Source organism: Pseudochaenichthys georgianus, chromosome 10 (assembly GCF_902827115.2).
Source record: "Pseudochaenichthys georgianus chromosome 10, fPseGeo1.2, whole genome shotgun sequence".
NCBI classification, from domain to species: domain Eukaryota; kingdom Metazoa; phylum Chordata; class Actinopteri; order Perciformes; family Channichthyidae; genus Pseudochaenichthys; species Pseudochaenichthys georgianus.
Window position 1 is genome coordinate 34,172,836 of NC_047512.1, and position 21,563 is coordinate 34,194,398.

At 42.8% G+C, this 21,563-nt stretch overlaps 1 protein-coding gene across 4 annotated transcripts in view; it reads right to left on the bottom strand.

The window, feature by feature from the left end:
- The window catches only part of il1rapl2 (interleukin 1 receptor accessory protein-like 2), a 630,266-nt gene that overhangs the window by 120,344 nt on the left and 488,359 nt on the right, over positions 1–21,563 (bottom strand). For all 4 annotated transcript variants that reach the window (XM_034092584.1, XM_034092583.1, XM_071204669.1 and 1 more), the window contains exon 7: positions 1,416–1,490. In XM_034092584.1, coding sequence (XP_033948475.1) covers positions 1,416–1,490 — 75 coding nt within the window. The remainder of the gene's footprint in view (positions 1–1,415; positions 1,491–21,563) is intronic.

A 21,563-nucleotide genomic window follows, 5' to 3' on the forward strand; every position in this document is an offset into this window, starting at 1 on the left:
GGCCAACTACACTTTTTGCAATTAATTAAAAAGGACAAAATTGGTTAAGAAAAAGAGCCAACACAATAAAACACTCTACTTCTAGGCTATAAGCCAGATGCACATTACGACGATGTACACACCCTTTCTAGCATTTATTTTAATGTGAATGTGGGGGTAATCTAAAAATAGCGAGAATGTCTGCCTAGTGAGGCTAATGGGTTGATGATCTGGTCAACCAAAGGTTGTAGTCTTGTTACCGATATAGCTATTTTAACCTAAACCATAACGTCTTTCCTAAACCAAACCAAGTCTTACTAGTAAATTGTATTGCCTTGATCCAAATTACACAAGTACTTGTGTAAGATTGCAAATGTTAAACGTGTTGAAGCCAACGGGAGTACCCTTCGCGTTGAAAAATGTGTTAGTCACATTCATATTGGACACTCCCACGCCTGATGATCGATGTTCAATGTCATTGTTTAGTTCCAATGCATGAAGTCAGGTGAATTTATGTATGCGAAAAAGATAAGAGGGTTTGTTTTGGTTGGTTTAGGTTTAGTAAATCTTACCATTAACAAGTGTCTGAGATATCCCCAACTTACTTAGTATGATCAAGTCTTTTAGACAAGTAACTCTAACCATGTACCCTATATGCTATCACATGATCTTAGGTTATAGGATTGCTAATGTGCATGTTATGAGGGCCCACAAAGTAGATGCCCAACAAATATTTGTGTTGGTGTTTGAAGGAGATAAACAATGTTCACTGGAATTAATCCATGCTCTTTATATTATATCATTTTAGAAACAAATAAACATGTAAGTATAGTCAAATACAATGTAGTTTTTACAAGTTTTGACATTTGCTTTTATCAGGACTTGGTTTCTACCTATTGCTCCGAGCCAATAATGCATTTTGACATCAGTCAGTTGTCATAAAAAAACAACTACGTCTTTAGCATACAAAGTGCTAGCATCAGTTCTGAAGAGACAAACAAGAGCTCCATTTACAGGATCATCATGGACAGACAATCACTATAATGCATTCTGTGCAGCATTGGCAAGCTGGAAATGAGGTACTTCTCCCTTGCACAGGGTTAGGGTGGGATTATATCTTTGTGTAAAAGGGTTTTGGTGTTGTTTTGTAGGCTATGCACATATGCATCTCTATGACAGGAGTCCCATTAACCCAAATTAAAATTCCACTTATGCCTGAAGGTCGCACTACAGTGGCACTCCAGCTGTCCACCTTTGATGTGACAGGGCAAACATTGAAGCGTCCATGGTCGTGTCACAGATCGGTGCCATGAAGAAACACCAGAGAAATGAGCACTTTGCACCACAGATGGAAACAGCATTTGAAAAACGAGTACCTTGAGGATTACCTCTTGAGCCAAAGAATAAAGAGATGGAGAAGAGCTGTTGGTCCTTACCAGGCGTGATTTCTATCGATGTGTCTTGTCTCTCCGGGGGGAAAAGGACCTTGGGAGGCTGAGAGGTCTGAAGAGCTGTGAAAGTAAGAGGAAGAGATACAGAGGGAAGGATGATTATCAGGAGTGTGTGAGAGTTTTTAACTAATGAGCTTTGGTCTGGTGGACACATCATTGTATGGGCTCATCATTCTTTCTTAACAAATCATCAAACACAAAGGTAAAGGGGAACATTCATTTTTTTTTCAGTTCACACCATATCCATTAAAATAATACTATGTACAACTGGCTTGGTAAGGACAGAGCAAAGGTTGTCTTAATTCATCCAAAGTAAAGTTAAGAGTGTTATTATTTTTCGAGAAGGTATTTATTCAATTAAAACCATAGCAACTAGAAGCCATGTTTTGATTTGGATTCCCTCCACATTTTGGTGGGTTCTTTCTTTCTCCATGCTACACCCTTCCACTAAGTTTCATGAAAAATCAAGTAGATTCTTCCCGTAATCCTTCGGTCAAACTGAACAACGAACAACCAAATCTGAAACACCTGTACCTTATTGTACCAGCACTTCTGTGAACTATACAAAAATCACCTGAAGAGTCAGTAGACGGAAAGCGCAAGACGATAGAATATAAGGGTTAGAAAGTTGGAGAGTGACATATTATAAGATTCTAAGGTCTAAGTTAAGTTTTTTTATTTTCTCCTGTGGCTGAAAGCGTTTACTCTGTGGCTTGTGTATGGAAACACCCAGAGAGAGTGCTGGCCTTTGCAACACCAATTGATCAGTGCCTCGCAGCATCACAAAGCCAGATCTAAAGAGTCTGGCACTTATTGACTCGCACACCTTATACGAGATCCGCCTGAGCCACGGAGGCAGCTCGGTGCACAGCTGGTCTCACCTCATGATTTATTTGTGTCTCTTTGCAGACAAACAGCTTGACAGACTCGCTGCCCTTCAACTGTGATGACCAGCAGACGCTCTCTGCTGCCACCTGAAGCACCTTTCAATTTGATGGGATTAGTTTTGTATCATAAAGATAAAGCAACACTTTCTCAGAATAAAGCAAAACTATGAGTTTAAAAGAAGAAAAAAAAACGAGTCAAGCAAAATAAAATACATTTCAAAAATAAAACTAAAGTTGCAAACAAATCATTTGTGTAATCATGTAAACTATAAGTATTTTTTCTTTGTTTTAACATAGGTTTTTGTTTGCAGTTCTTGTTTCTTCTTTCTCAGACTTTTGCTCTCGCTGCAGCTTTTTCTTTTGCGCTCCCTGATTTTTTGTTTGAGATTCTGACACAAACCTCCCAGGTGGGCGGGACTTTCAGGGGTGCGTCCCCATTGGCTACTCAGTTTTTGAGTGACAGCCCAGTCCTCCAACGATTGTACAGTGCAGGAAGCTGCGGTGCGGTAGCTGAGCTTGGATAGAACACCCCCAGAAGAACCAGCATTTCAATTATTATAATACTACAAGTGAAAATATATGCAAGTATTGATCATTTGTGTTGTTTGTGCTATACGGTCTGTTTCTTTATTGTGTTAAGTGAGAAGTAAAGCTGTGCTATGAAAGTTAGCTTTTGCTACCTTTAGATCCATAACAATGCAAGCTAAGTGGCCTAACAGTTAGCTACATAGCTAGCAGTGAGTGAGCGTTCAGGTGGTTCAGACACCGGCGCACACACTCAAACGGACTCGTGTGCCTGACTCTACCAACAGGCTTTCATGATTCTGTATAAGCCATGATAGCTTATTTTATTAACACGCTAATTTGATATGAAAATCAATGGAGGCTGACTTAACTTTGTAGGAAAACCTACCGTCCATGATGCCCCTGAGCTGTGTTTTATTTGTTAACTTCATATTTTTCATTTCCTAAAACATTTATTTTGGCACTGGCTCAGTGTCATTTCATTTGACCAAATGTCTTTACATATACATTTAATAGATTGTATTCTTATCCACCTTTTTGTTTTATGTCCTTTTATTTAAAACATTCTTTGAGACTTCATCTTCTGGTTCAAATTTCAATAAATGTAATTTGTTGTTGTGACTCGACAGATATGTTAGGTTTAGTTATGTTTTTATTTTGAAAGTAATCTTTCCTCTCATTCCAGATCCCACAGTTCCTGCCTTTGTGTGTTTCCCGCCCGTGAGATTGCTTGGCCCTGCCCTGATTGTTTTCACCTGTGCCCATCCCCCTCACCTATATATAGCCCTGGTGTTTCTTTAGCCGCGTTCACACTGTGGTACTTTTCCCACAAAGGTTCATGCGAACTTAGTTCATGATCGCGTTCACACCAAAAAGAGCCGGTACTAAAAGGAGTTCATGCGAACCTTTTTACCCCCTCGAAAGTCCCTGCTATGCGGCTTTCACACCAGCGCTTTTCAGTTTCTAGCTCCGAGCGGGAGCTTTTCTGGTTCAGCTCCGGTTTCCCTTTTCAGCTCCCGCTCTGTACACACCGCCCACTGGCGCCCCAGAGCTGCCCTTGCTGCGTCATGACGTCACCGTTTACATCGCTGATTTGCCCCCCAACGGCAGCCATTACGGCAGCTCACAACAACAACAACAACTGCGTCGGGTCGATGATCGTGTTGCTTTTAATCACACGAAGCCAGAATAAATTGAATAACGACTTCTTCAACCTTATACTTTTCTCCAGAGTGCCGTGGTTCATTGTTTATTAATGTGTTTCTGCAGCATTTACCGACCGCTGCAGTGCTGCTCTTCCACGGGAGTTTATTCTCCCGTTAGCTCCCGGTTAGCTCACACTGCAGCGGCCGCTCTAAAGTATTCACTGTCCGACTCACACAAGCAGCTGATGCATATCCCCAGTTCCCCTTAGCCTAAGTGAATGTGTGTCAGTCTGAATTGACACTGTTTGGTATCACAACGCTGTTATGAAAGTTTCTCTGGTATAAAACGGGTGATGTTAGCATAGCAACCGAAGCTAAACTGACTACTTGCATCCGATAGCTGCAATAATACAAAACAACACGTCTGCCTCTCTCCACAATGATCGATAACAGTGAACGGATGGTCAAAGTAAGGCACAAATAAACAGAATCACACGAAGCCTGGTTAGTGTTGCCTGACTTTATAAAGTGTGTTTATAGGCACTACTGCTTGTAGGCAGGCATAACAGTCGACCCATGGGAGGTGGGTTTAGTTTCCTGCACGCCTCGACGTAAGAGAGACGTAAGCGACGTCACCTCTTAGCTCCAAAGCTCTTGCCTCTGGACCGACAATTTTTTGGAGCTGGAAATGAAGCGGATTCCGGAGCTAAGAGCCGGCGCAGCTCCGGTGTGAACTGGAAAACCCGGCGCTTTTCAGGCTCTAGCTCCGAGCCGGAGCTGAAAAGGCGCTGGTGTGAAAGGGGCACTAGAGAGCAGGGACTTTCGAGCGGCTCTTTTTTGAGAAAAGAGCTATATTCCTGATTGGCTGGGCGAATTGCAAACCACGCCCCGTAAAACTCCCAAAACGTTTTGTGAAGCCGCCATTTTATTATCCTCGCATTAGCATTAGCCCAGCGCAGAAACGCAGAGAGACTAACTTATGGCAACACAAAATAAAACATGGGAGCGGTGGAGATGAGGAGGTGTCGGCGTTCTGGCGATTTACTCGGAAGGCTTTAGTAGAAGCTGCTGGGACTCCCAGCAGCTTCTACTGAAGCCAGTCCCCAACTCCGGGGACTTTGGGCGGCAATATACGCCGTGAAGTGGTTTGCGGCCTGCCAGTAAACCCAAAGCAGAAGAAGAAGAAGTGACGTCAGCGGCTTCATTTGCCTAATCCACCCCCAGGGACTTTTTCTGGTGTGAACGCGATCTGTACTTAGTTCATGCGAACTAAAGAGTTCGCATGAACTAAGTTCGCATGAACCTTTGTGGGAAAAGTACCGCAGTGTGAACGCGGCTTTTGTTCCCTTGTCAGTTCGTTATGTTTCATGTCGTGAGCACCTAGGCCTTTTGACTCCTGATACCTACCTTGAGATTTAGACCTTTTGTCAAGTGAGTTTTTGTGTTGCTGTACAACTTTGTTTTGGCTTTTTATCTACTTTCTATTTTTTGTGAAAGTACGATTTAGTTTGTGATTAAAGAACATTCTATTTTTGGACATCTGTCTCAGAATCCTGCTTTTGGGTCCTGCGTCCTGTATCTCGGTTCATAACAGTACGAACTGACCAAAATATGGACCCAGCGGATTCAGAGACAGTGAAGATAGCTCTGCGAGCTCAAGGAACAAGACTACACCAGCATGAGGAGCAGCTGGGCGCCATCAACCTGGGGGTGAGGGAACTGACCGGCCGTCAGGAAAACTTTCAAGCCTCAGTCAATACTCAGGTGAATCACCTTGCCGAACAGCTGCACCCTGTCCTCGCTCACCTGGAAGCTGGTTCATCCCCTCAGCACCCTGCTGTTGCTCACACATCTATTGTTCCAGCTGACCATGTGCCACTCCATGCTCCACCGCCTCGTCTGGCATCTCCAGAGCGATTCTCCGGAGATTCCGGTGACTGCCGCCCTTTCATTGTTCATTGTGATCTCCATTATAAATATAACCCTGCTGCATTCCCCACTGATCACTCCAAAGTGGCCTTCATGGTGAGCCACTTAACGGGGAGAGCAGCGGCCTGGGCTACGTCCGAATGGGCGAGAGATTCATCTACCTGTAATTCTCTGGATGTATTTACAGACACTCTCACCAAGGTGTTTAATCGCACGGCTCCTGGAAGGGAGGCAGCCAGAGCACTGATGCAGATTAAGCAGAGTCAGCGCAGAGTATCGGACTATGCCATTAAGTTCAGGACCCTTGCAGCAGATAGTGGCTGGAATTCTGCAGCACTGCTCGACGCCTTTTTGTCTGGTCTTTCGGATTCCATTAAAGACCAGTTAATACCTTTGGACCTCCCAGAAGACTTGGATTATATCATTGCACTGGCAGTTCGAATAGACAATAGACTGGCCGAAAGACAAAAAGAAAGGTTCGAGAGTGTGGCACGTCTGCCTCGACACCAAGGGGACACACCGAGCCATCGTCCCGCCTGGAAACCTCCTACCGATACTCCTCCTGAGAGAAGAGTGCTCCCTAGTGTCTCAGTGGAGCCCATGCAGTTGGGTCGGGCTAAGTTGACTCCGGAGGAACGTCTTCGCCGCATTCAGGAGGGCAGGTGTTTTTTCTGTGGGGAGCAGGGGCACCTCCTGGCTTCATGTACAGCAAAAGATCGGGCTCATCAGGGACGAGGAGGACCCTGGTGAGCCGACTGTCATCTGGATTCCCTCCTCGTACCTTGACACAGGTACAAGTAAAAATAGACAGACATGTTTTAACTCAGGGGGTTCTCATAGACTCTGGTGCGGATGAAAGTTTAATGGATTGGGGGTTGGCCAAGAAGTGGAACTGTGGGGTAATTCCTTTGACGCAACCGTTAAAGGCCTCTGCTCTGGATGGTCGGTTATTGTTTACCGTTACCCACTGTACTATGCCCATTGAAGTAACCGTAAATGCAACACATACTGAACACATGACTTTCCATTTATTTGACTCTGCTCAGCATCCACTTATTCTTGGTTACCCATGGTTAGTCAAGCACAACCCACACATAGACTGGAGATCTGGGAGAGTTAAGGGATGGGGAGAGGACTGCAAGCATTTCTGTTTGAGAGACAATAAGACTGATGACAACACTCCCCATGCAAGAAGGATTGCATGTACAGAAATGACTGAGGCTATCCAAGTACAGGAGCAAGATTTCCCTGACAAGTCCAAGGTGCCCAGTTGCTATTGGGACCTAAAGGAGGTTTTTAGTAAAGCCCGAGCCACTGCCCTGCCACCACATAGGCCTAATGACTGTGCAATAAACTTGGTACCTGGCTCCCCAATTCCCAAGGGTCGCCTCTACTCTCTTTCCGGACCCGAAAGGGAGGCCATGAACAATTATATTGAGACCTCCTTGCAGGCCGGACTCATTCGCCCTTCCTCGTCACCGGCGGGAGCGGGCTTCTTTTTCGTAGACAAAAAAGATGGATCACTCCGGCCCTGTATAGACTACAGCCCTCTGAACGCAATCACCATCAAAAACAGGTACCCTCTCCCACTCATCTCCTCCGCCTTTGAACTTTTGCAAGACGCCAACATTTTCACCAAACTGGATTTAAGGAATGCTTATCATTTGGTGAGAATCAGGGAGGGGGACGAATGGAAGACTGGATTTAACACACCTAGTGGACACTATGAGTACCTAGTGATGCCTTTTGGCTTGACAAACGCACCGGCAGTATTTCAGGCCCTCATAAATGAGGTGTTGGGGGACTTCCTGAATAAGTTTGTGTTTGTATATCTTGATGACATTTTGATTTTTTCTCCTGACAACATAACCCACCAGCAGCATGTCCGTCAAGTCCTCGACCGCCTGCTACAGAACCAACTTTATGTTAAAGCAGAGAAGTGCGAGTTCCATGTCCAAACCACATCGTTCCTGGGTTTCATCATTGCCCCCGGTCAACTAAAGATGGACCCTACCAAGGTCAGTGCCGTGGCCGAGTGGCCAGTTCCTGTCAACAGGAAAAAACTACAGCAGTTTCTGGGGTTTGCAAATGTTTATAGACGTTTCATCAGAAATGTCAGTTATATTGCTTCCCCGCTACATGTACTTACCTCTCCTCATGTCCCGTTTGAATGGAACTCCAAAGCTGCTAACGCTTTTCAAGCTCTAAAGGAGATGTTCACATCTGCTCCCATCCTCACCATCCCAGATCCACTTCGACAGTTCGTGGTAGAGGTGGATGCCTCTAACCTCGGTGTGGGGGCAGTTCTCTCTCAGCGGGCTGCAAAGGATAATAAGCTCCATCCCTGCGCTTTTCTCTCCCGTAAGTTGTCCTCAGCGGAAAGGAACTACGACGTGGGCAATCGTGAACTACTGGCAGTGAAACAAGCCTTGGAGGAGTGGAGACATTGGCTAGAGGGGGCCGCTCAGCCGTTCTTGGTATGGACTAGGGCTGTACCCGAATATTCGACTATTCGAATATTCGTTCGTTGGCCAACTATTCGGGTTTCAATTTCATTATTCGGATATTCGTTTTTTTTTTTTTTTTCAAACAAAAAAATATTTTTAAAAATAAAATATTTTTCAAACAAATTAATATATTTTTCTAAATGTATGCTATTAATAAAGGCGAATTGCCATATTCTTATACTATATTTATACTTTTGAATTGCACTGTTAAAATGCGGAAATATATACAATCTCAGCCTGTGCTCCTGACATTGCGTTCACTGTTCACAGTCACGAACGCAAATGGCACGCTTCACCTCGCTTCACCTCGTTTCACCCATAAAATGCCGAAGACTTCAGCTGTGTGGGACCATTTTAAATTGGACAACGGTAAAAAGAAGGCAGTGTGGCAAATATGTGATAAGAAACTGGCCTACCACGGTGGCACAACAACTCTGAAAAGTCACCTGGATGCTGTAACCTAGCTTAGCTTAGCTGTTGTGAAGTTGCCATGATGAAGCTGCTTTATCCGCCGTTTAAACAGTAACGTTAAACATGATAAAAACGTGCACTTACTTTGCTTGGAAAATAGTTGCAAGCAAGCAACCGAATTATTTTTTTATATTAGTTTTTTAATTTTATCAGCATAGTGAAAATAATAGGAGTAATGTGGGAACATCTGGGGCTAAGGCAATTATTGGCATAAAGTTGAGTAGCTCAGCCTAATAATACATTGTGGCCATAGGTGCATCCCCACGCATCCCAGCCATCAACATCCTCAACAATACAGCAGACCCTACAGTTAAAAAAAACGATAACGGAGAAAAGAAAGATAGAGATAACAGATGCCATAGTACATTTCATCGCTATGGATATGAGACCCATTTACATAGTCGAAGGCGAAGGCTTCAGAAAATTAATGAAGAAGATGGAGCCCGGCTACACTGTCCCCAAACGCTCCAGTATTTTAGATGCCATGTCTCTGAAGTACAGCGATCACCGAGACCAAATTGTAACTCAGATTGAAAACTCAACTGCCGTAAGTTTTACAACGGACATTTGGACCACCTCGGTGCGTATGGAGGCGTATATGGCTGTCACCTGTCATTTCATAACTCGCGAGTGGAAACTCTGTAACTTTGTTTTGGAAACCAAAGTAATGGAAGTAAACCATACGGGAGTAAATATTGCAGAACAGCTTGGAGAAGTGGCGGACGCCTTTGCCATTCCGAATTATAAGCGAGTAGCCGTTGTCCACGACAATGCCAGCAACATGAAGCTGGCAGCTGAAATATGTGTTTTGTATCTTTGTTTGACTGTTCAGGTTGTAAAATGTTATAGACGGAATGTGGAACCAGATTTGGTCCCCGGGTGCTGCGCTGGGTTAAATGCAGAGGACACATTTCGTTTTAATGTTTGCGAGTACTGATACAATAAATACATATAAATCGTAATAGTATGCTCTATCTGCGCTTCTGCTTAACAGCGTGTTGTCAGGTGTCTCGGATTCGGAGCGTGTTATGAAACCTTTTGGGGAAAAAAAATAAATGTGAAAAAAAAAAATGTGAAAAAAAAATGTATTAAAAAAAAAATACAAATCTCTCCGCACCGAATATTCGAATATTCGCTGCTGATTACTACCGAATATCCGGAGCCCGAAAAATGGTATTCGGGACAGCCCTAGTATGGACAGACCATAATAACCTCGAATACATGAAAAAGGCTAAGAGACTGAATTCACGCCAGGCTAGATGGACACTTTTTTTCAGTCGTTTTGATTTTATCTTGTCATTTAGACCTGGCTCCCAGAACACCAAGCCAGATGCCTTGTCCCGTCTGTTTGACCCTGCTGCCAAGGAACCATAACCCATCCTACCACTGAACCGTGTGGTAGGAGCGGTAACTTGGCAGATAGAAAAAGAGGTGCAGCAAGCAAATGTTGAGAGTCCAGCACCTAGTGAGTGTCCGCCTAATAGGCTGTTTGTTACAGTGCCCTTATGCTCCAAGAATATTCACTGGGCTCACATGTCCTTGCTCACTTGTCATTCTGGGATTAGAGGAACCATGTTCGCACTTAAGCAGCGTTTCTGGTGGCCGTCCATGGCTAAAGATGTTGGTGAATATGTGAATGCCTGTCCTGTTTGTGCGTGCAGCAAAACCTCTTCCATGCCTCGGGCTGGGTTGCTGCAGCCGTTGCCCATTCCCCAACGGCCCTGGTCTGACATATCCATGGACTTTGTTACTGGACTCCCGGTGTCTCAAGGCAATACCACTGTACTAACAGTGGTAGATCGTTTTTCAAAAATGACTCATTTTATTCCATTGACCAAGCTACCCTCGGCCAAGGAAACGGCGGAAATTATGATGGTCAATGTGTTCCGGATACATGGATTTCCCAGGGATATTGTGTCAGACCGGGGCCCACAGTTTGTTTCCAAGTTCTGGAAGGAGTTATGCAGTCTCATTGGAGCCACCGCTAGCCTCTCCTCTGGGTATCACCCCCAGTCCAACGGACAAACGGAGAGATTAAATCAAGTGTTGGAGACATGTCTGAGGTGCTTGGTGACTCAGAATCCCTCATCGTGGAGCAAGCATCTTACCTGGGTGGAATACACCCACAATTCTCTTCCTACCTCTGCCACTGGTATGACTCCCTTCCAGTGCGTCTTTGGCTACCAACCACCCGTGTTTGCTGAGACTGAAAAGGAGGTCTTGGTCCCGTCTGCACATGCCCTGGTCAGACGTTGCCATCGCATCTGGGCGGCTGCCCGTCGAACCCTTCTAAGGAGTTCTTCTTCAATGAAAAGGGGGGCTGACCGACACCGCCGGCCAGCTCCAGTGTACCAGCCTGGGCAGAAGGTGTGGTTGTCCACGAAAGATCTACCCCTCCATGTCGCTTCAAGAAAATTAGCCCCCAGGTTTGTTGGTCCCTTTCCAACAACGAAGATCGTGAACCCTGTGTCTGTGCGCCTGCGACTCCCCAGATCCCTGCGGGTCCACCCTACATTCCACGTTGGGAAGATCAAGCCTGTCAAGGAAAGCAGTTTGGTGCCCGCAACTAAACCTCCCCCACCCCCCAGAATGGTTGATGGTGGCCTTGTTTATACAGTCAAGAAACTGCTGGCAGTCCGGAGAAGGGGACATGGCAGGCAGTTCCTCGTTGACTGGAAAGGCTATGGAGCAGAGAATAGGATGTGGATCCCGTCTCGCTACGTTGTGGATCAGGAGTTGATCAGGGATTTCGACAGGCAACATCCTAATCTGCCTGGGCCGTCAGGAGACGTCCCTAAAGGGGGGGGGTAATGTTGTGACTCGACAGATATGTTAGGTTTAGTTATGTTTTTATTTTGAAAGTAATCTTTCCTGTCATTTCAGATCCCACAGTTCCTGCCTTTGTGTGTTTCCCGCCCGTGAGATTGCTTGGCCCTGCCCTGATTGTTTTCACCTGTGCCCATCCCCCTCACCTATATATAGCCCTGGTGTTTCTTTGTTCCTTTGTCAGTTCGTTATGTTTCATGTCGTGAGCACCCAGGCCTTTTGACTCCTGATACCTACCTTGAAATTTAGACCTTTTGTCAAGTGAGTTTTTGTGTTGCTGTACAACTTTGTTTTGGCTTTTTATCTACTTTCTATTTTTTGTGAAAGTACGATTTAGTTTGTGATTAAAGAACATTCTATTTTTGGACATCTGTCTCCGAATCCTGCTTTTGGGTCCTGTGTCCTGTATCTCGGTTCATAACATTTGTATAATCACTCTTTTGTCTTTATTCTACATGAAAATGTTAGAGATTCCATTCAAATCTGTTGATTATTCATATCTTCCTCAGGCTCGGAATAGTATGTCGAGTTTTTAATGCTAAATGTATATCATTTTCTCACAGGATATAGAATGAGACAACACAGTTTGTATCCATTGTGTATGCATGCTTCAGCTCTTCAGACCAACATAGTAAGATGTGATCATTTTCCTAATTGTGTTGGTATGCAGCCTAGGTCTGGTCTGTTTAATAAAGCAAATCTGCCACTTTTATATTGTAGAATTTGTGAAATTAAAGCAGTCTTTAATTGTTTGTCCTAAACATAGCAATATATGCTTTTGAAATGTAACAGTTTATATTGTGTATCACCTTTTGCTTGAAAATACATAGATGTGTTTTTTTAATCTATAAAATTAATAGACAGACACTTTATCAATCCCAAATTGGGAAATTATTTAACAGAAGCAGTGTGTTCAGTTATTAAAATATTTAAAGTTGGAATAAAGTATAAACTACACAACACAAGTATAATGCACAGCAATCCATAAGATAAGTCCGATATGTTCATGAAAACTCCTCAGGAGACACCGAGACTAACGTGGCCGAGTGGACTCCGGAGTTTGCTGCATGAGTTGCACTGTATGATCTGTGGTGTAGTGGGCTGTCACTCAAAAGCTGAGTAGCCAATGTTGTGCAACACCTTATCCCCTTCACTACCTCCATGTTTCTAACAATCCTCTTTTGTTTTAGTTTAGTATCCCCATTATTATCTGTTATATATCACAAGCAATTTGCTTGCTTTGTCTACAATTGAGATGGTAATATTTACTGTCAACCAATTCCTACTGATCATCTGATCATATTGATATGCTAAGGTTTTAACAATGAACATAACATTGAAGGAAAAGGGGAGATGACTAGTATTCTGAGAATATATAGTTCAGTCGGTACATCCCCTTAACCCATTGGTTCTCAAACCTTTTCTGTCAGGCCCCCCCTTTGGAGAAAAAAAAAAGTCGGGCCCTCCCAACACAAATAGTCACATAATGGGCCAAGTTAACATGTATTCAAATAAATCAATATGAACGTGAAAAAAAATCACTTTGCTAGAACAGTGATAATAAAACAATGCTCCATAAATCTGTGTGGTCAAACACATTAATACATAATACAATTGTGTAATCCCTTTGCTAGAACAATAAGTTATAATACTTTGCCACTTTGCAATCTGTGCAAAAAAATGAAAATAAAGAACATGCTGATATTTGGCAATTAGTGGCTGCAATGAGCCTGTTTTGCACTGCACATTTCTTCAAAACGGGCTGCGGGCTCAGTGGCGGCGCCAGAGATTTCTTTGGGAGTGCTGTGGGGTAGCTTGACATTTCATAGAGGGTGCTCAAACATTTAGGGTTTCCTATTAATGTACCGGTTGCTACAGTGGAATTTTCTACTGCAACACTCCCCACACGCACATACACAGTGTACCAGCGACTGTTACAATGAAGGCTCGATAATGAGCTCACGGCATATAGGTGTAAGCAGGGGTAAAGTGCTATTTTTATAGGTGGTGTGTGGACCTCACATAGGGGGGTCCAGGGGCATGCTCCCCCGGGAAGATTTGTTTTTAAAATATTGAAGTTAAATGCAATCTGGTGCACTTTGAGAGTGCAAAATGAAGAGATCTATGGATACATCTCGCAACACCCATATGAAACAGAACTGTAAACAGATTTACTTTGAGAAACACTGCCTTAACCGATGATTTGACATTGTCAAAAAGCTAATTTAATGGGATGAATAAAACATTGGCTTGGACTTAAAACAGGACAGAAATTAACTATCTCCATTTTAGCCATGCAATCATTGGGCTCTGGGAACAATATATGTTTGTCAATTGCTTGGTTCAGGTTCAGATATTTTAACATCTATATGAGGGATGGCCAAGACATTTTCAACAAACATACATGTTGTATTGATTCTCTGACTTTTCCTTAATCTGTAACAGGAGGTTGAGGATGATGGTTCTCAGTGTTTGACAACTATTGGATGATTTAACATTAAATTATTACTTTTTCATCTCACTGATAGGGTCAACTTTTTCAATGATCAGATAGTTAGAGGTTGGACCAAATACCTTCAAAACTAATAGCACTTCTCGTGTGCTTTGTATTAAGTGCTAATCAGCAAATATTAGCATGCTAGCACCCAAAACTAAGATTATGAACATACATTGTATACCTTCTCAATAAAGGCATGTCTTCTTGTAATTGTTGCATATTATCAGACTGATGTAAACATACAGACATTGAACACAAAGTACTGCTGTGTACGCAGCTGCAATATGTCTGTCAGTGGGAAAGTTATGCCACTTAAGAGTTATCAACTATTTCGGTCTTGTCTTGAGATTCATTTAAAAGTTGTTTTAATCTCAGATGTTTTTTGAGGGTAGTCAAGTGCCTTAGCAACAAGATAGCATAAAGTGGGCAACGCTTAATATGAAGGTGGAGGATTCAATTTTGGGATTTAATAGAGGAAATAAGGCCTCTACAATAAGTAAAAATGAAATACATAAAATGAAAATATAAATTACATTTTTGGGCGATTTTCTTTAATTTCAATACTGATATTGGTGAGTCAGTTTTTGCCCTACTGTTCTCTGTTTAAGTATTTCTCCCTTGTACAAGCCCTTTATTTGCCGGATACTGTCATATATGCTGTATATATCAGAGGCTAGTAAGTAGAGTGTTTGGCAGTGATTCTGAACCTAAAACGGCTTAATAGCTCTGACTTTCAGTGGAACTTAATTGTCCCATTCTTCTCTTTTCCCTGCCCTGTACTTTAGATTTATTCCCAAATAACCCTGTCAATACCTCTGCCATTCCAGGCCTCTCTCTGTATCTCCGATAAGACTGATGGTTTCATTTGCATTCTGAAGGGATCACTGCACCCTTTTTAGATTAATGAGACAACCCTTCACCTAGACCTACTCCTCTCCTGTTCTGTCCTCTATTCACACTCTATAACTTTTCTTTCCTCTTTGACTTGTCAATTTCCCTGTAGTGATATGTAAACCAACTTTCTTCACAGTATCGGCTCAATTGGGATGATACACGTTAATCGATTACAGCTTTTGAACCTTCCGAGGTTTGATGACTCTTTTGCATAATATGGCGTCAGTTTCTACGTGAAACTCAGTAATACTGCATGTTTAAGCATTGGTGCTGCTCATAAAACGACTCTTCAATTGATTACCATTCCGTAAAGTTTGCGCTAAGATACTTTTCTGCTTTGTTTTGATTGTTCCGTGCGATTAAGAGGTGGATTTATGAACATTCAGACATTTGACAGGTATGCCAAGTACGCACTGAATACTTAAAAGATTGGTTTGTTTACTATTTCCCTCACCATTCATATATTTGGTAGGCCTTTACCTTTAGTTTTTTAGACGGTAACAGCTAAACATCCCATATATTTACAGTAAACATGGATATTTGTCTATTTTACTCTTCCATCTTTTTAATAGGTCACAACTTCACTTCAATGTCTTTAAGCTAAGTTAAGTTTCATTTTCCTGTAACTGCCTGTTTGGGACTCATTGTGAACTTGGTCGTGTCAAAGTGGGAGGTAGCCACAGTAGGAGCTTCGTCAGTAGTGATTAAGTAGTGGTGCAGTGCGTTTCTACTACATACATTCATGTGTATATCAGGTGAGCCTACTACCAGATCCTACGGAAAATCTGCATCCCTATATTGTTGTTCTGTAGGTCTTTTTGATATAAAGAAAGTTTCTCCAGGAGAAAAGGAATTTATAATAAGACCATTGCCACAGTTTACAGAATGATGTTGTACCATATGGATTTACTGGAATCTTTTTGGAACTGCCTTGCATTTTAAATACAGCACTACTGGGTCCTACTGTACATTACCAACCATCTGTCACAAAGCCATGCACCAACACCATGTGCCATTCATGCACACAAGCCAACTGTCTTTACAAGAGAAGGGAAATTGTGGGTCTGTGTGTTAACCTGAATACAAATCTGAATATCAAAAGGTGTGTTCTGATAATGATAGGGCTGCTGTTTACTTTAGCACAACGCTTTCCAAAGACACACACACACAGCATGCATTAAGATCTTTGAACTCTACATAAAGTTTGACTAGGAAATTACAGAATGCTGATGATGTGAAAACGTAAAGCATTATTTTCGACATTCATGTGTAGCCACTGCCAAAAAAACATCCTCAGACTTATAAAATCTACATCCTAACTATCGTAGAATGACCAGAAAAAAGTAATACCAACACCACATAACAAGACTCACACTGCTGCTGCTTCGATGCTTTTTGAGTTTCAAATGAGATATGACCTTTTTCAGTTGGGTAGTGTGGTGCATCGAGGACATTAGGTCAGACTGAGCCATAATCACAGATCTTGGACACAGTAGTCAGAGTTTTAAGTGCTTATCTCCTAGTCATTGAACGGGATACAAATCTAGCATTTTATTGAACTTAAAGGTGTGTTTGTGCAACTTCCTCATCAGATATGAACTTATATTTTTGCCAGAAAGTTTCTTGTCGGTTATTTAAGAACAGATTGACGCAAACGGAATCGTCGTGATCTGATCATTTCAGCTTCCCAGATGCACTAAATAGATTAAAACAAGCACTTTCTTCTTATCGCAGTGTTCATGTCCTCAAATGGATTTGTCTGTCTGACAGAATGTAACAATTTGTACATGTCCATATCGAAATATCTTGAAAGTAAGACTACCAAACATGAAGACATGTGTTAACATTTAACACCATGGTTATAATGATATTTTTTCTCTTAATGATGTTGATTGTTCCTGCTGTTTGGCCTTTAGTGCTTCGTACTGCAAATGGGATAAAGTCATTTCATTGTGACCTTTGTCCATTAAAACTACCAAGCACTTTCTGTCTCATCTGACCTTTGACACATTAGACTTTTTATTCTGTTGCAGGGGAAGTGGGTTCTTTGAGAAAGGGTTTGAGAGATATTTTGTAAAAGTATAAACTAATAGGGACTGTTATGAAAGCTCTTTATATAGGAAATATATATAAGTGGTGTGACTATATTAATATTGTCAGAACTGTTCCGCCTGCTGGTGAATAAACAACAGTACTCGGATATCGTTCAGGTTCACAAAAAGCCCTCTATGGTTTAAAGTTGACAATGTTATTTTAACAAGCTTTATTGATAGGGCTAATTTTGTTGAATGATTTTGCGTCCTATTAAAACTTTTGCAAAGCTGCAATTTTATTGTCAGGCTTCTTGTCCTGTTTTTTGAATTGTGTATGTGTTACGTGCCAGGCAGGCTGTACATGTGTGGTTTTCCTTCCCTCCTGTGTGTCTCTCTTCTCCCTGTCTTCTGCACAGCTAATCAGCAGCTGATCGGTATCTGCCTGTGCACCTGAGTCTGATGGCTGATTGGATCCTCTCACCCTCAGCTGGCCTATCAGCAACCAGGGCCGACCATAAAGGAGGCACCCAGGAAGTCTTCTCTCTCTCACTCTGGGCCTGTTGCTGAGGAAGGAACACGGCTGTGTTTAGCAACTAAAGCTATTTGAATAATCTGAACTTTGTTAATGTGTGTGTGTTGAGAGGTGGAGGAGTTAGGTAAGTCTGGGGTACCCTGTACATTTCTCACCACCGAGCTAACTATTGTTTAGACACACTAGGTAAGCGGATTGTTGCCACCCCTGTATATTGTTTTGTCAAATTCTTTGTAGTTACTTAGTGAGGGTTTTTGTTTGAGTTTGGTTTCAAAGGATAGTTGTAGAGAGGCCTGGTTTTGTTATGCTTGTTTCTTTTGTTTGGCACAATCCTTTGACTCCTCCTCCTCCTCCTCCTCCTCCTCACAAACAGAGTTTCTGTTTAATTGTATTATATGATAGGTTACAAGGAATAAACCTTTTGTCAACCTTTACTCTGACTCTCTCTATTGGTTGTACGTTATTGTCTCCAGGTTCCCTAGACCTTAGTGGGGACGTAACAAATGGGGTCTCGTCCGGGATCTCTATTTTCCTGAAATAAAAACAACCAATAATTGAGAAGTCATTGTAGGTGTTGTACATTGGCTGAAATGGGTTTTGACTTACAGGACTTTATTGAAAGTCCAAGTGTTGATACGTTGTATTCCTGTCGCAAAGATGACATGTTATGTATCGCAGCTCACTTTAACATTTCAGTAGACCAGTATAAAGTAAAAAAAGAGATAAGAGAGAAAATCCTGCAAAAACTAGAGGAGTTAAAGATTCTTGAAATCCCAAGCATGTCAACTCAGCCTAGGGCTGAGGTGTCTATTGAAGATGATAGGGAAAGAGTATTAGCTACACCTAGAGTTGACAAGTTTAGTCCTCAAGCTCCTCCTGCAACGCTTCCTAGGATTGAGGCTTTCTCTCCGGGTAGCTTAGGTGCAAGTAGTAATGCCAAACTAAAAGTTCGTCTTGTCCGTCTTCAGATGGAGGGCCAGGAAAAGGAGCGTAGAGCGGACTATGAACACAGGCTGCAGATTCGCAAGTTAGAGATAGAAGCTGAGAAAGAAATCACGTTAAAGCGGCTTGAAGTTGATGCCCTGAGAATCTCTTCAGAGCAGACATTTGAGAGGTCAAGACCTTCACATACAGTCTCTCATACAAAGAGTTTTGATGTTAGTAAAAATATTGCTTTAGTGCCAACTTTTAGAGAGTCAGAGGTTGACTCATATTTTTGTGCTTTTGAGAGAATTGCTACCGCACTGGTCTGGCCTAAAGACATGTGGCCAATCCTACTTCAGTGCAAATTAGTAGGTAAGGCTCAGGAAGTGGTATCTTCACTTTCTTTGGAAGAAAGCTTGCAGTACGAAGTGCTTAAAGAGTCGATATTGCGTGCTTATGAGCTTGTGCCGGAGGCCTACAGACAAAAGTTCAGAAACCATAAAAAGTCTGCTACGCAGACATTTGTTGAGTTTGCGCGAGAGAAGGGCATTCTCTTTGATAAATGGTGTGCGGCTAATGAAGTGAAGGATCATTTTGAGAGTCTTCGTCAGTTACTTCTCTTGGAAGATTTTAAGAATTCTTTGCCTGAAAGGATGGTGATATTCTTAAATGAACAGAAGGTTACTTCACTGGCTAAGGCAGCTGTTTTAGCGGATGAATTTATGCTCACTCATAAGACTGTTTTCTTCACCCTTGCGCCCACATAGTGCTTCAATATCACTAACCGGAAGACCTGATCTTGGCCTAACAACTTTTGAAAGGTCTAGAGGACCACCATCACCTCCACGGGGGCCCCGTGAGTGTAACTACTGCCATAAAACAGGACACCTTATTTCAGGGTGTCATTTCTTAAAGCGTAAACAACAATTTTCGCAACGCTTTCAAATGCCAAAAGGCATGGGACTCATTAAAGGAGTTTCCCTATCAGACATAGAAATGTCCCAGGAAGATGATGTACCTGATCCCTGTTTCAAACCCTTTATTTCCAAGGGCTTTGTTTCTTTAACAGGGGATCCTAAAGACCAGCTGCCAGTACAGGTACTTAGGGACACAGGAGGTTCTCAGTCCATTATTAGGGAAGGCATCTTACCTTTAACCTCCAGATCATCATGTGGATCAAGTGCTGTTGTTCAAGGGGTAGGCATGACACTAGTTGCGGCTCCTTTGCACAATGTTTATATTCACTCATCTCTTGTCAAAGGATTCTTTAAAGTAGCTGTCCTCCCTGCCTTGCCCATCAAAGGTGTTGATTTCATCCTCAGTAATGACTTGGCTGGGGGCAAAGTTAAGCCAGTACCTGAGGTCATTGATTCTCCTGATCTAAGTTTAGATGCAGAGAAATCAGCTGAAGTACCTCCCGAAATCTTTCCTGCTTGTGTTGTTACAAGGGCACAGTCAAAGAAATACGGAGAGGACTTATCTGATTCTTTTCTTGCTACAGGGCAGTTTCTTGAAGACATGACAGTGTCGGACCGACTGCCAGAGGAGGCCCGGTCTGCTGGTGCTGGATCACCCAGTAACAGCTCAGAGCTTGTACAACTGCCTGCCACTCGGGAAGAATTCATGGCAGCCCAGTTAAGTGATGAAACACTTTCTAAATGTCTCTCTTCTGTTATCAGTCAGGAAGAGGCCAAGTCAAAGAAGATGGCCTACATTATGGAAGATCACCTATTAATGCGTCGCTGGATTAGTGATGCCTGTGAGGAGTCAGACTCCTTAGCAATTTATCAAGTTGTCGTGCCAACAACCTATCGTTCTCAGGTGATGTCCTTGGCTCATGATCATCCATGGTCAGGTCACATGGGGGTAACAAAAACATATCAAAGAGTTTTAAAACACTTCTTTTGGCCAGGACTTAAGTCTGATGTAGTTCTTTATTGTCGAACATGTCATGTGTGCCAAGTTGTTGGTAAACCGAATCAGGTGATTCACCCTGCTCCTCTCATTCCTATTCCGGTAATGGGAGAGCCATTTGAAAGGGTGATTGTGGATTGTGTGGGACCCTTACCTAAAACTAAAACTGGAAACCAGTTTCTCTTAACTGTCATGTGTGCTTCCACTAGGTTCCCAGAAGCCATCCCACTACGGAAAATTACTGCCCCGGTCATCACCAAGGCACTTCTGAAGTTTTTCTCCATGTTTGGTCTACCGAAGGTAGTTCAAACAGACCAAGGTACCAACTTCATGTCTAAAGTGTTTGCCCGGGTACTTGACACCTTAGGTATCAAGCATGTGACATCCAGCCCATATCATCCTGAAAGTCAGGGGGCATTAGAGAGGTTTCACCAGACTATGAAATGCATGTTAAGAAAACATTGCCACGAGTCTCATAAAGATTGGGATGACGGTGTTCCTTTAGTGTTATTTGCTGCCCGTGAAGCTGTTCAGGAGTCTCTAGGTTTTAGTCCTGCTGAGCTAGTGTTTGGACATGAGGTCAGAAAAACAGTCGAAAACAGTTTGCAGTATCCCGGAGTAGGTCGCCAAACTTAAGGATCGTCTAAATCGTGCTTGCTCCTTGGCTAGGGAAGCTTTGACCTCTACCCAGGGGAACATGAAGAAACGCTACGACCAGAAGGCGGTAGCACGCTTGTTTCAGCCAGGTGACAAGGTGTTGGTTCTATTGCCTGTACCTGGTTCTGCTCTGTCTACTAAATTTGCTGGTCCTTATGTTGTAGATATGAAGCTCGGTGAAACAAACTACGTCATTCAAACACCTGACCGCAGACGTCCTACCAGAGTGTGTCATATCAACATGCTAAAGAAGTACTGCACCAGGGAAGACCAAAGTGAGTCTTCTAAAGCTCACCAGGTGGAGACAACCGTCTCTCCTATGGCTTCAGTTTCAAAGGTGAGCTCAAATGAGGATGAGGATGAGTTGGTGATGCGCAGTGCAACACCACAGG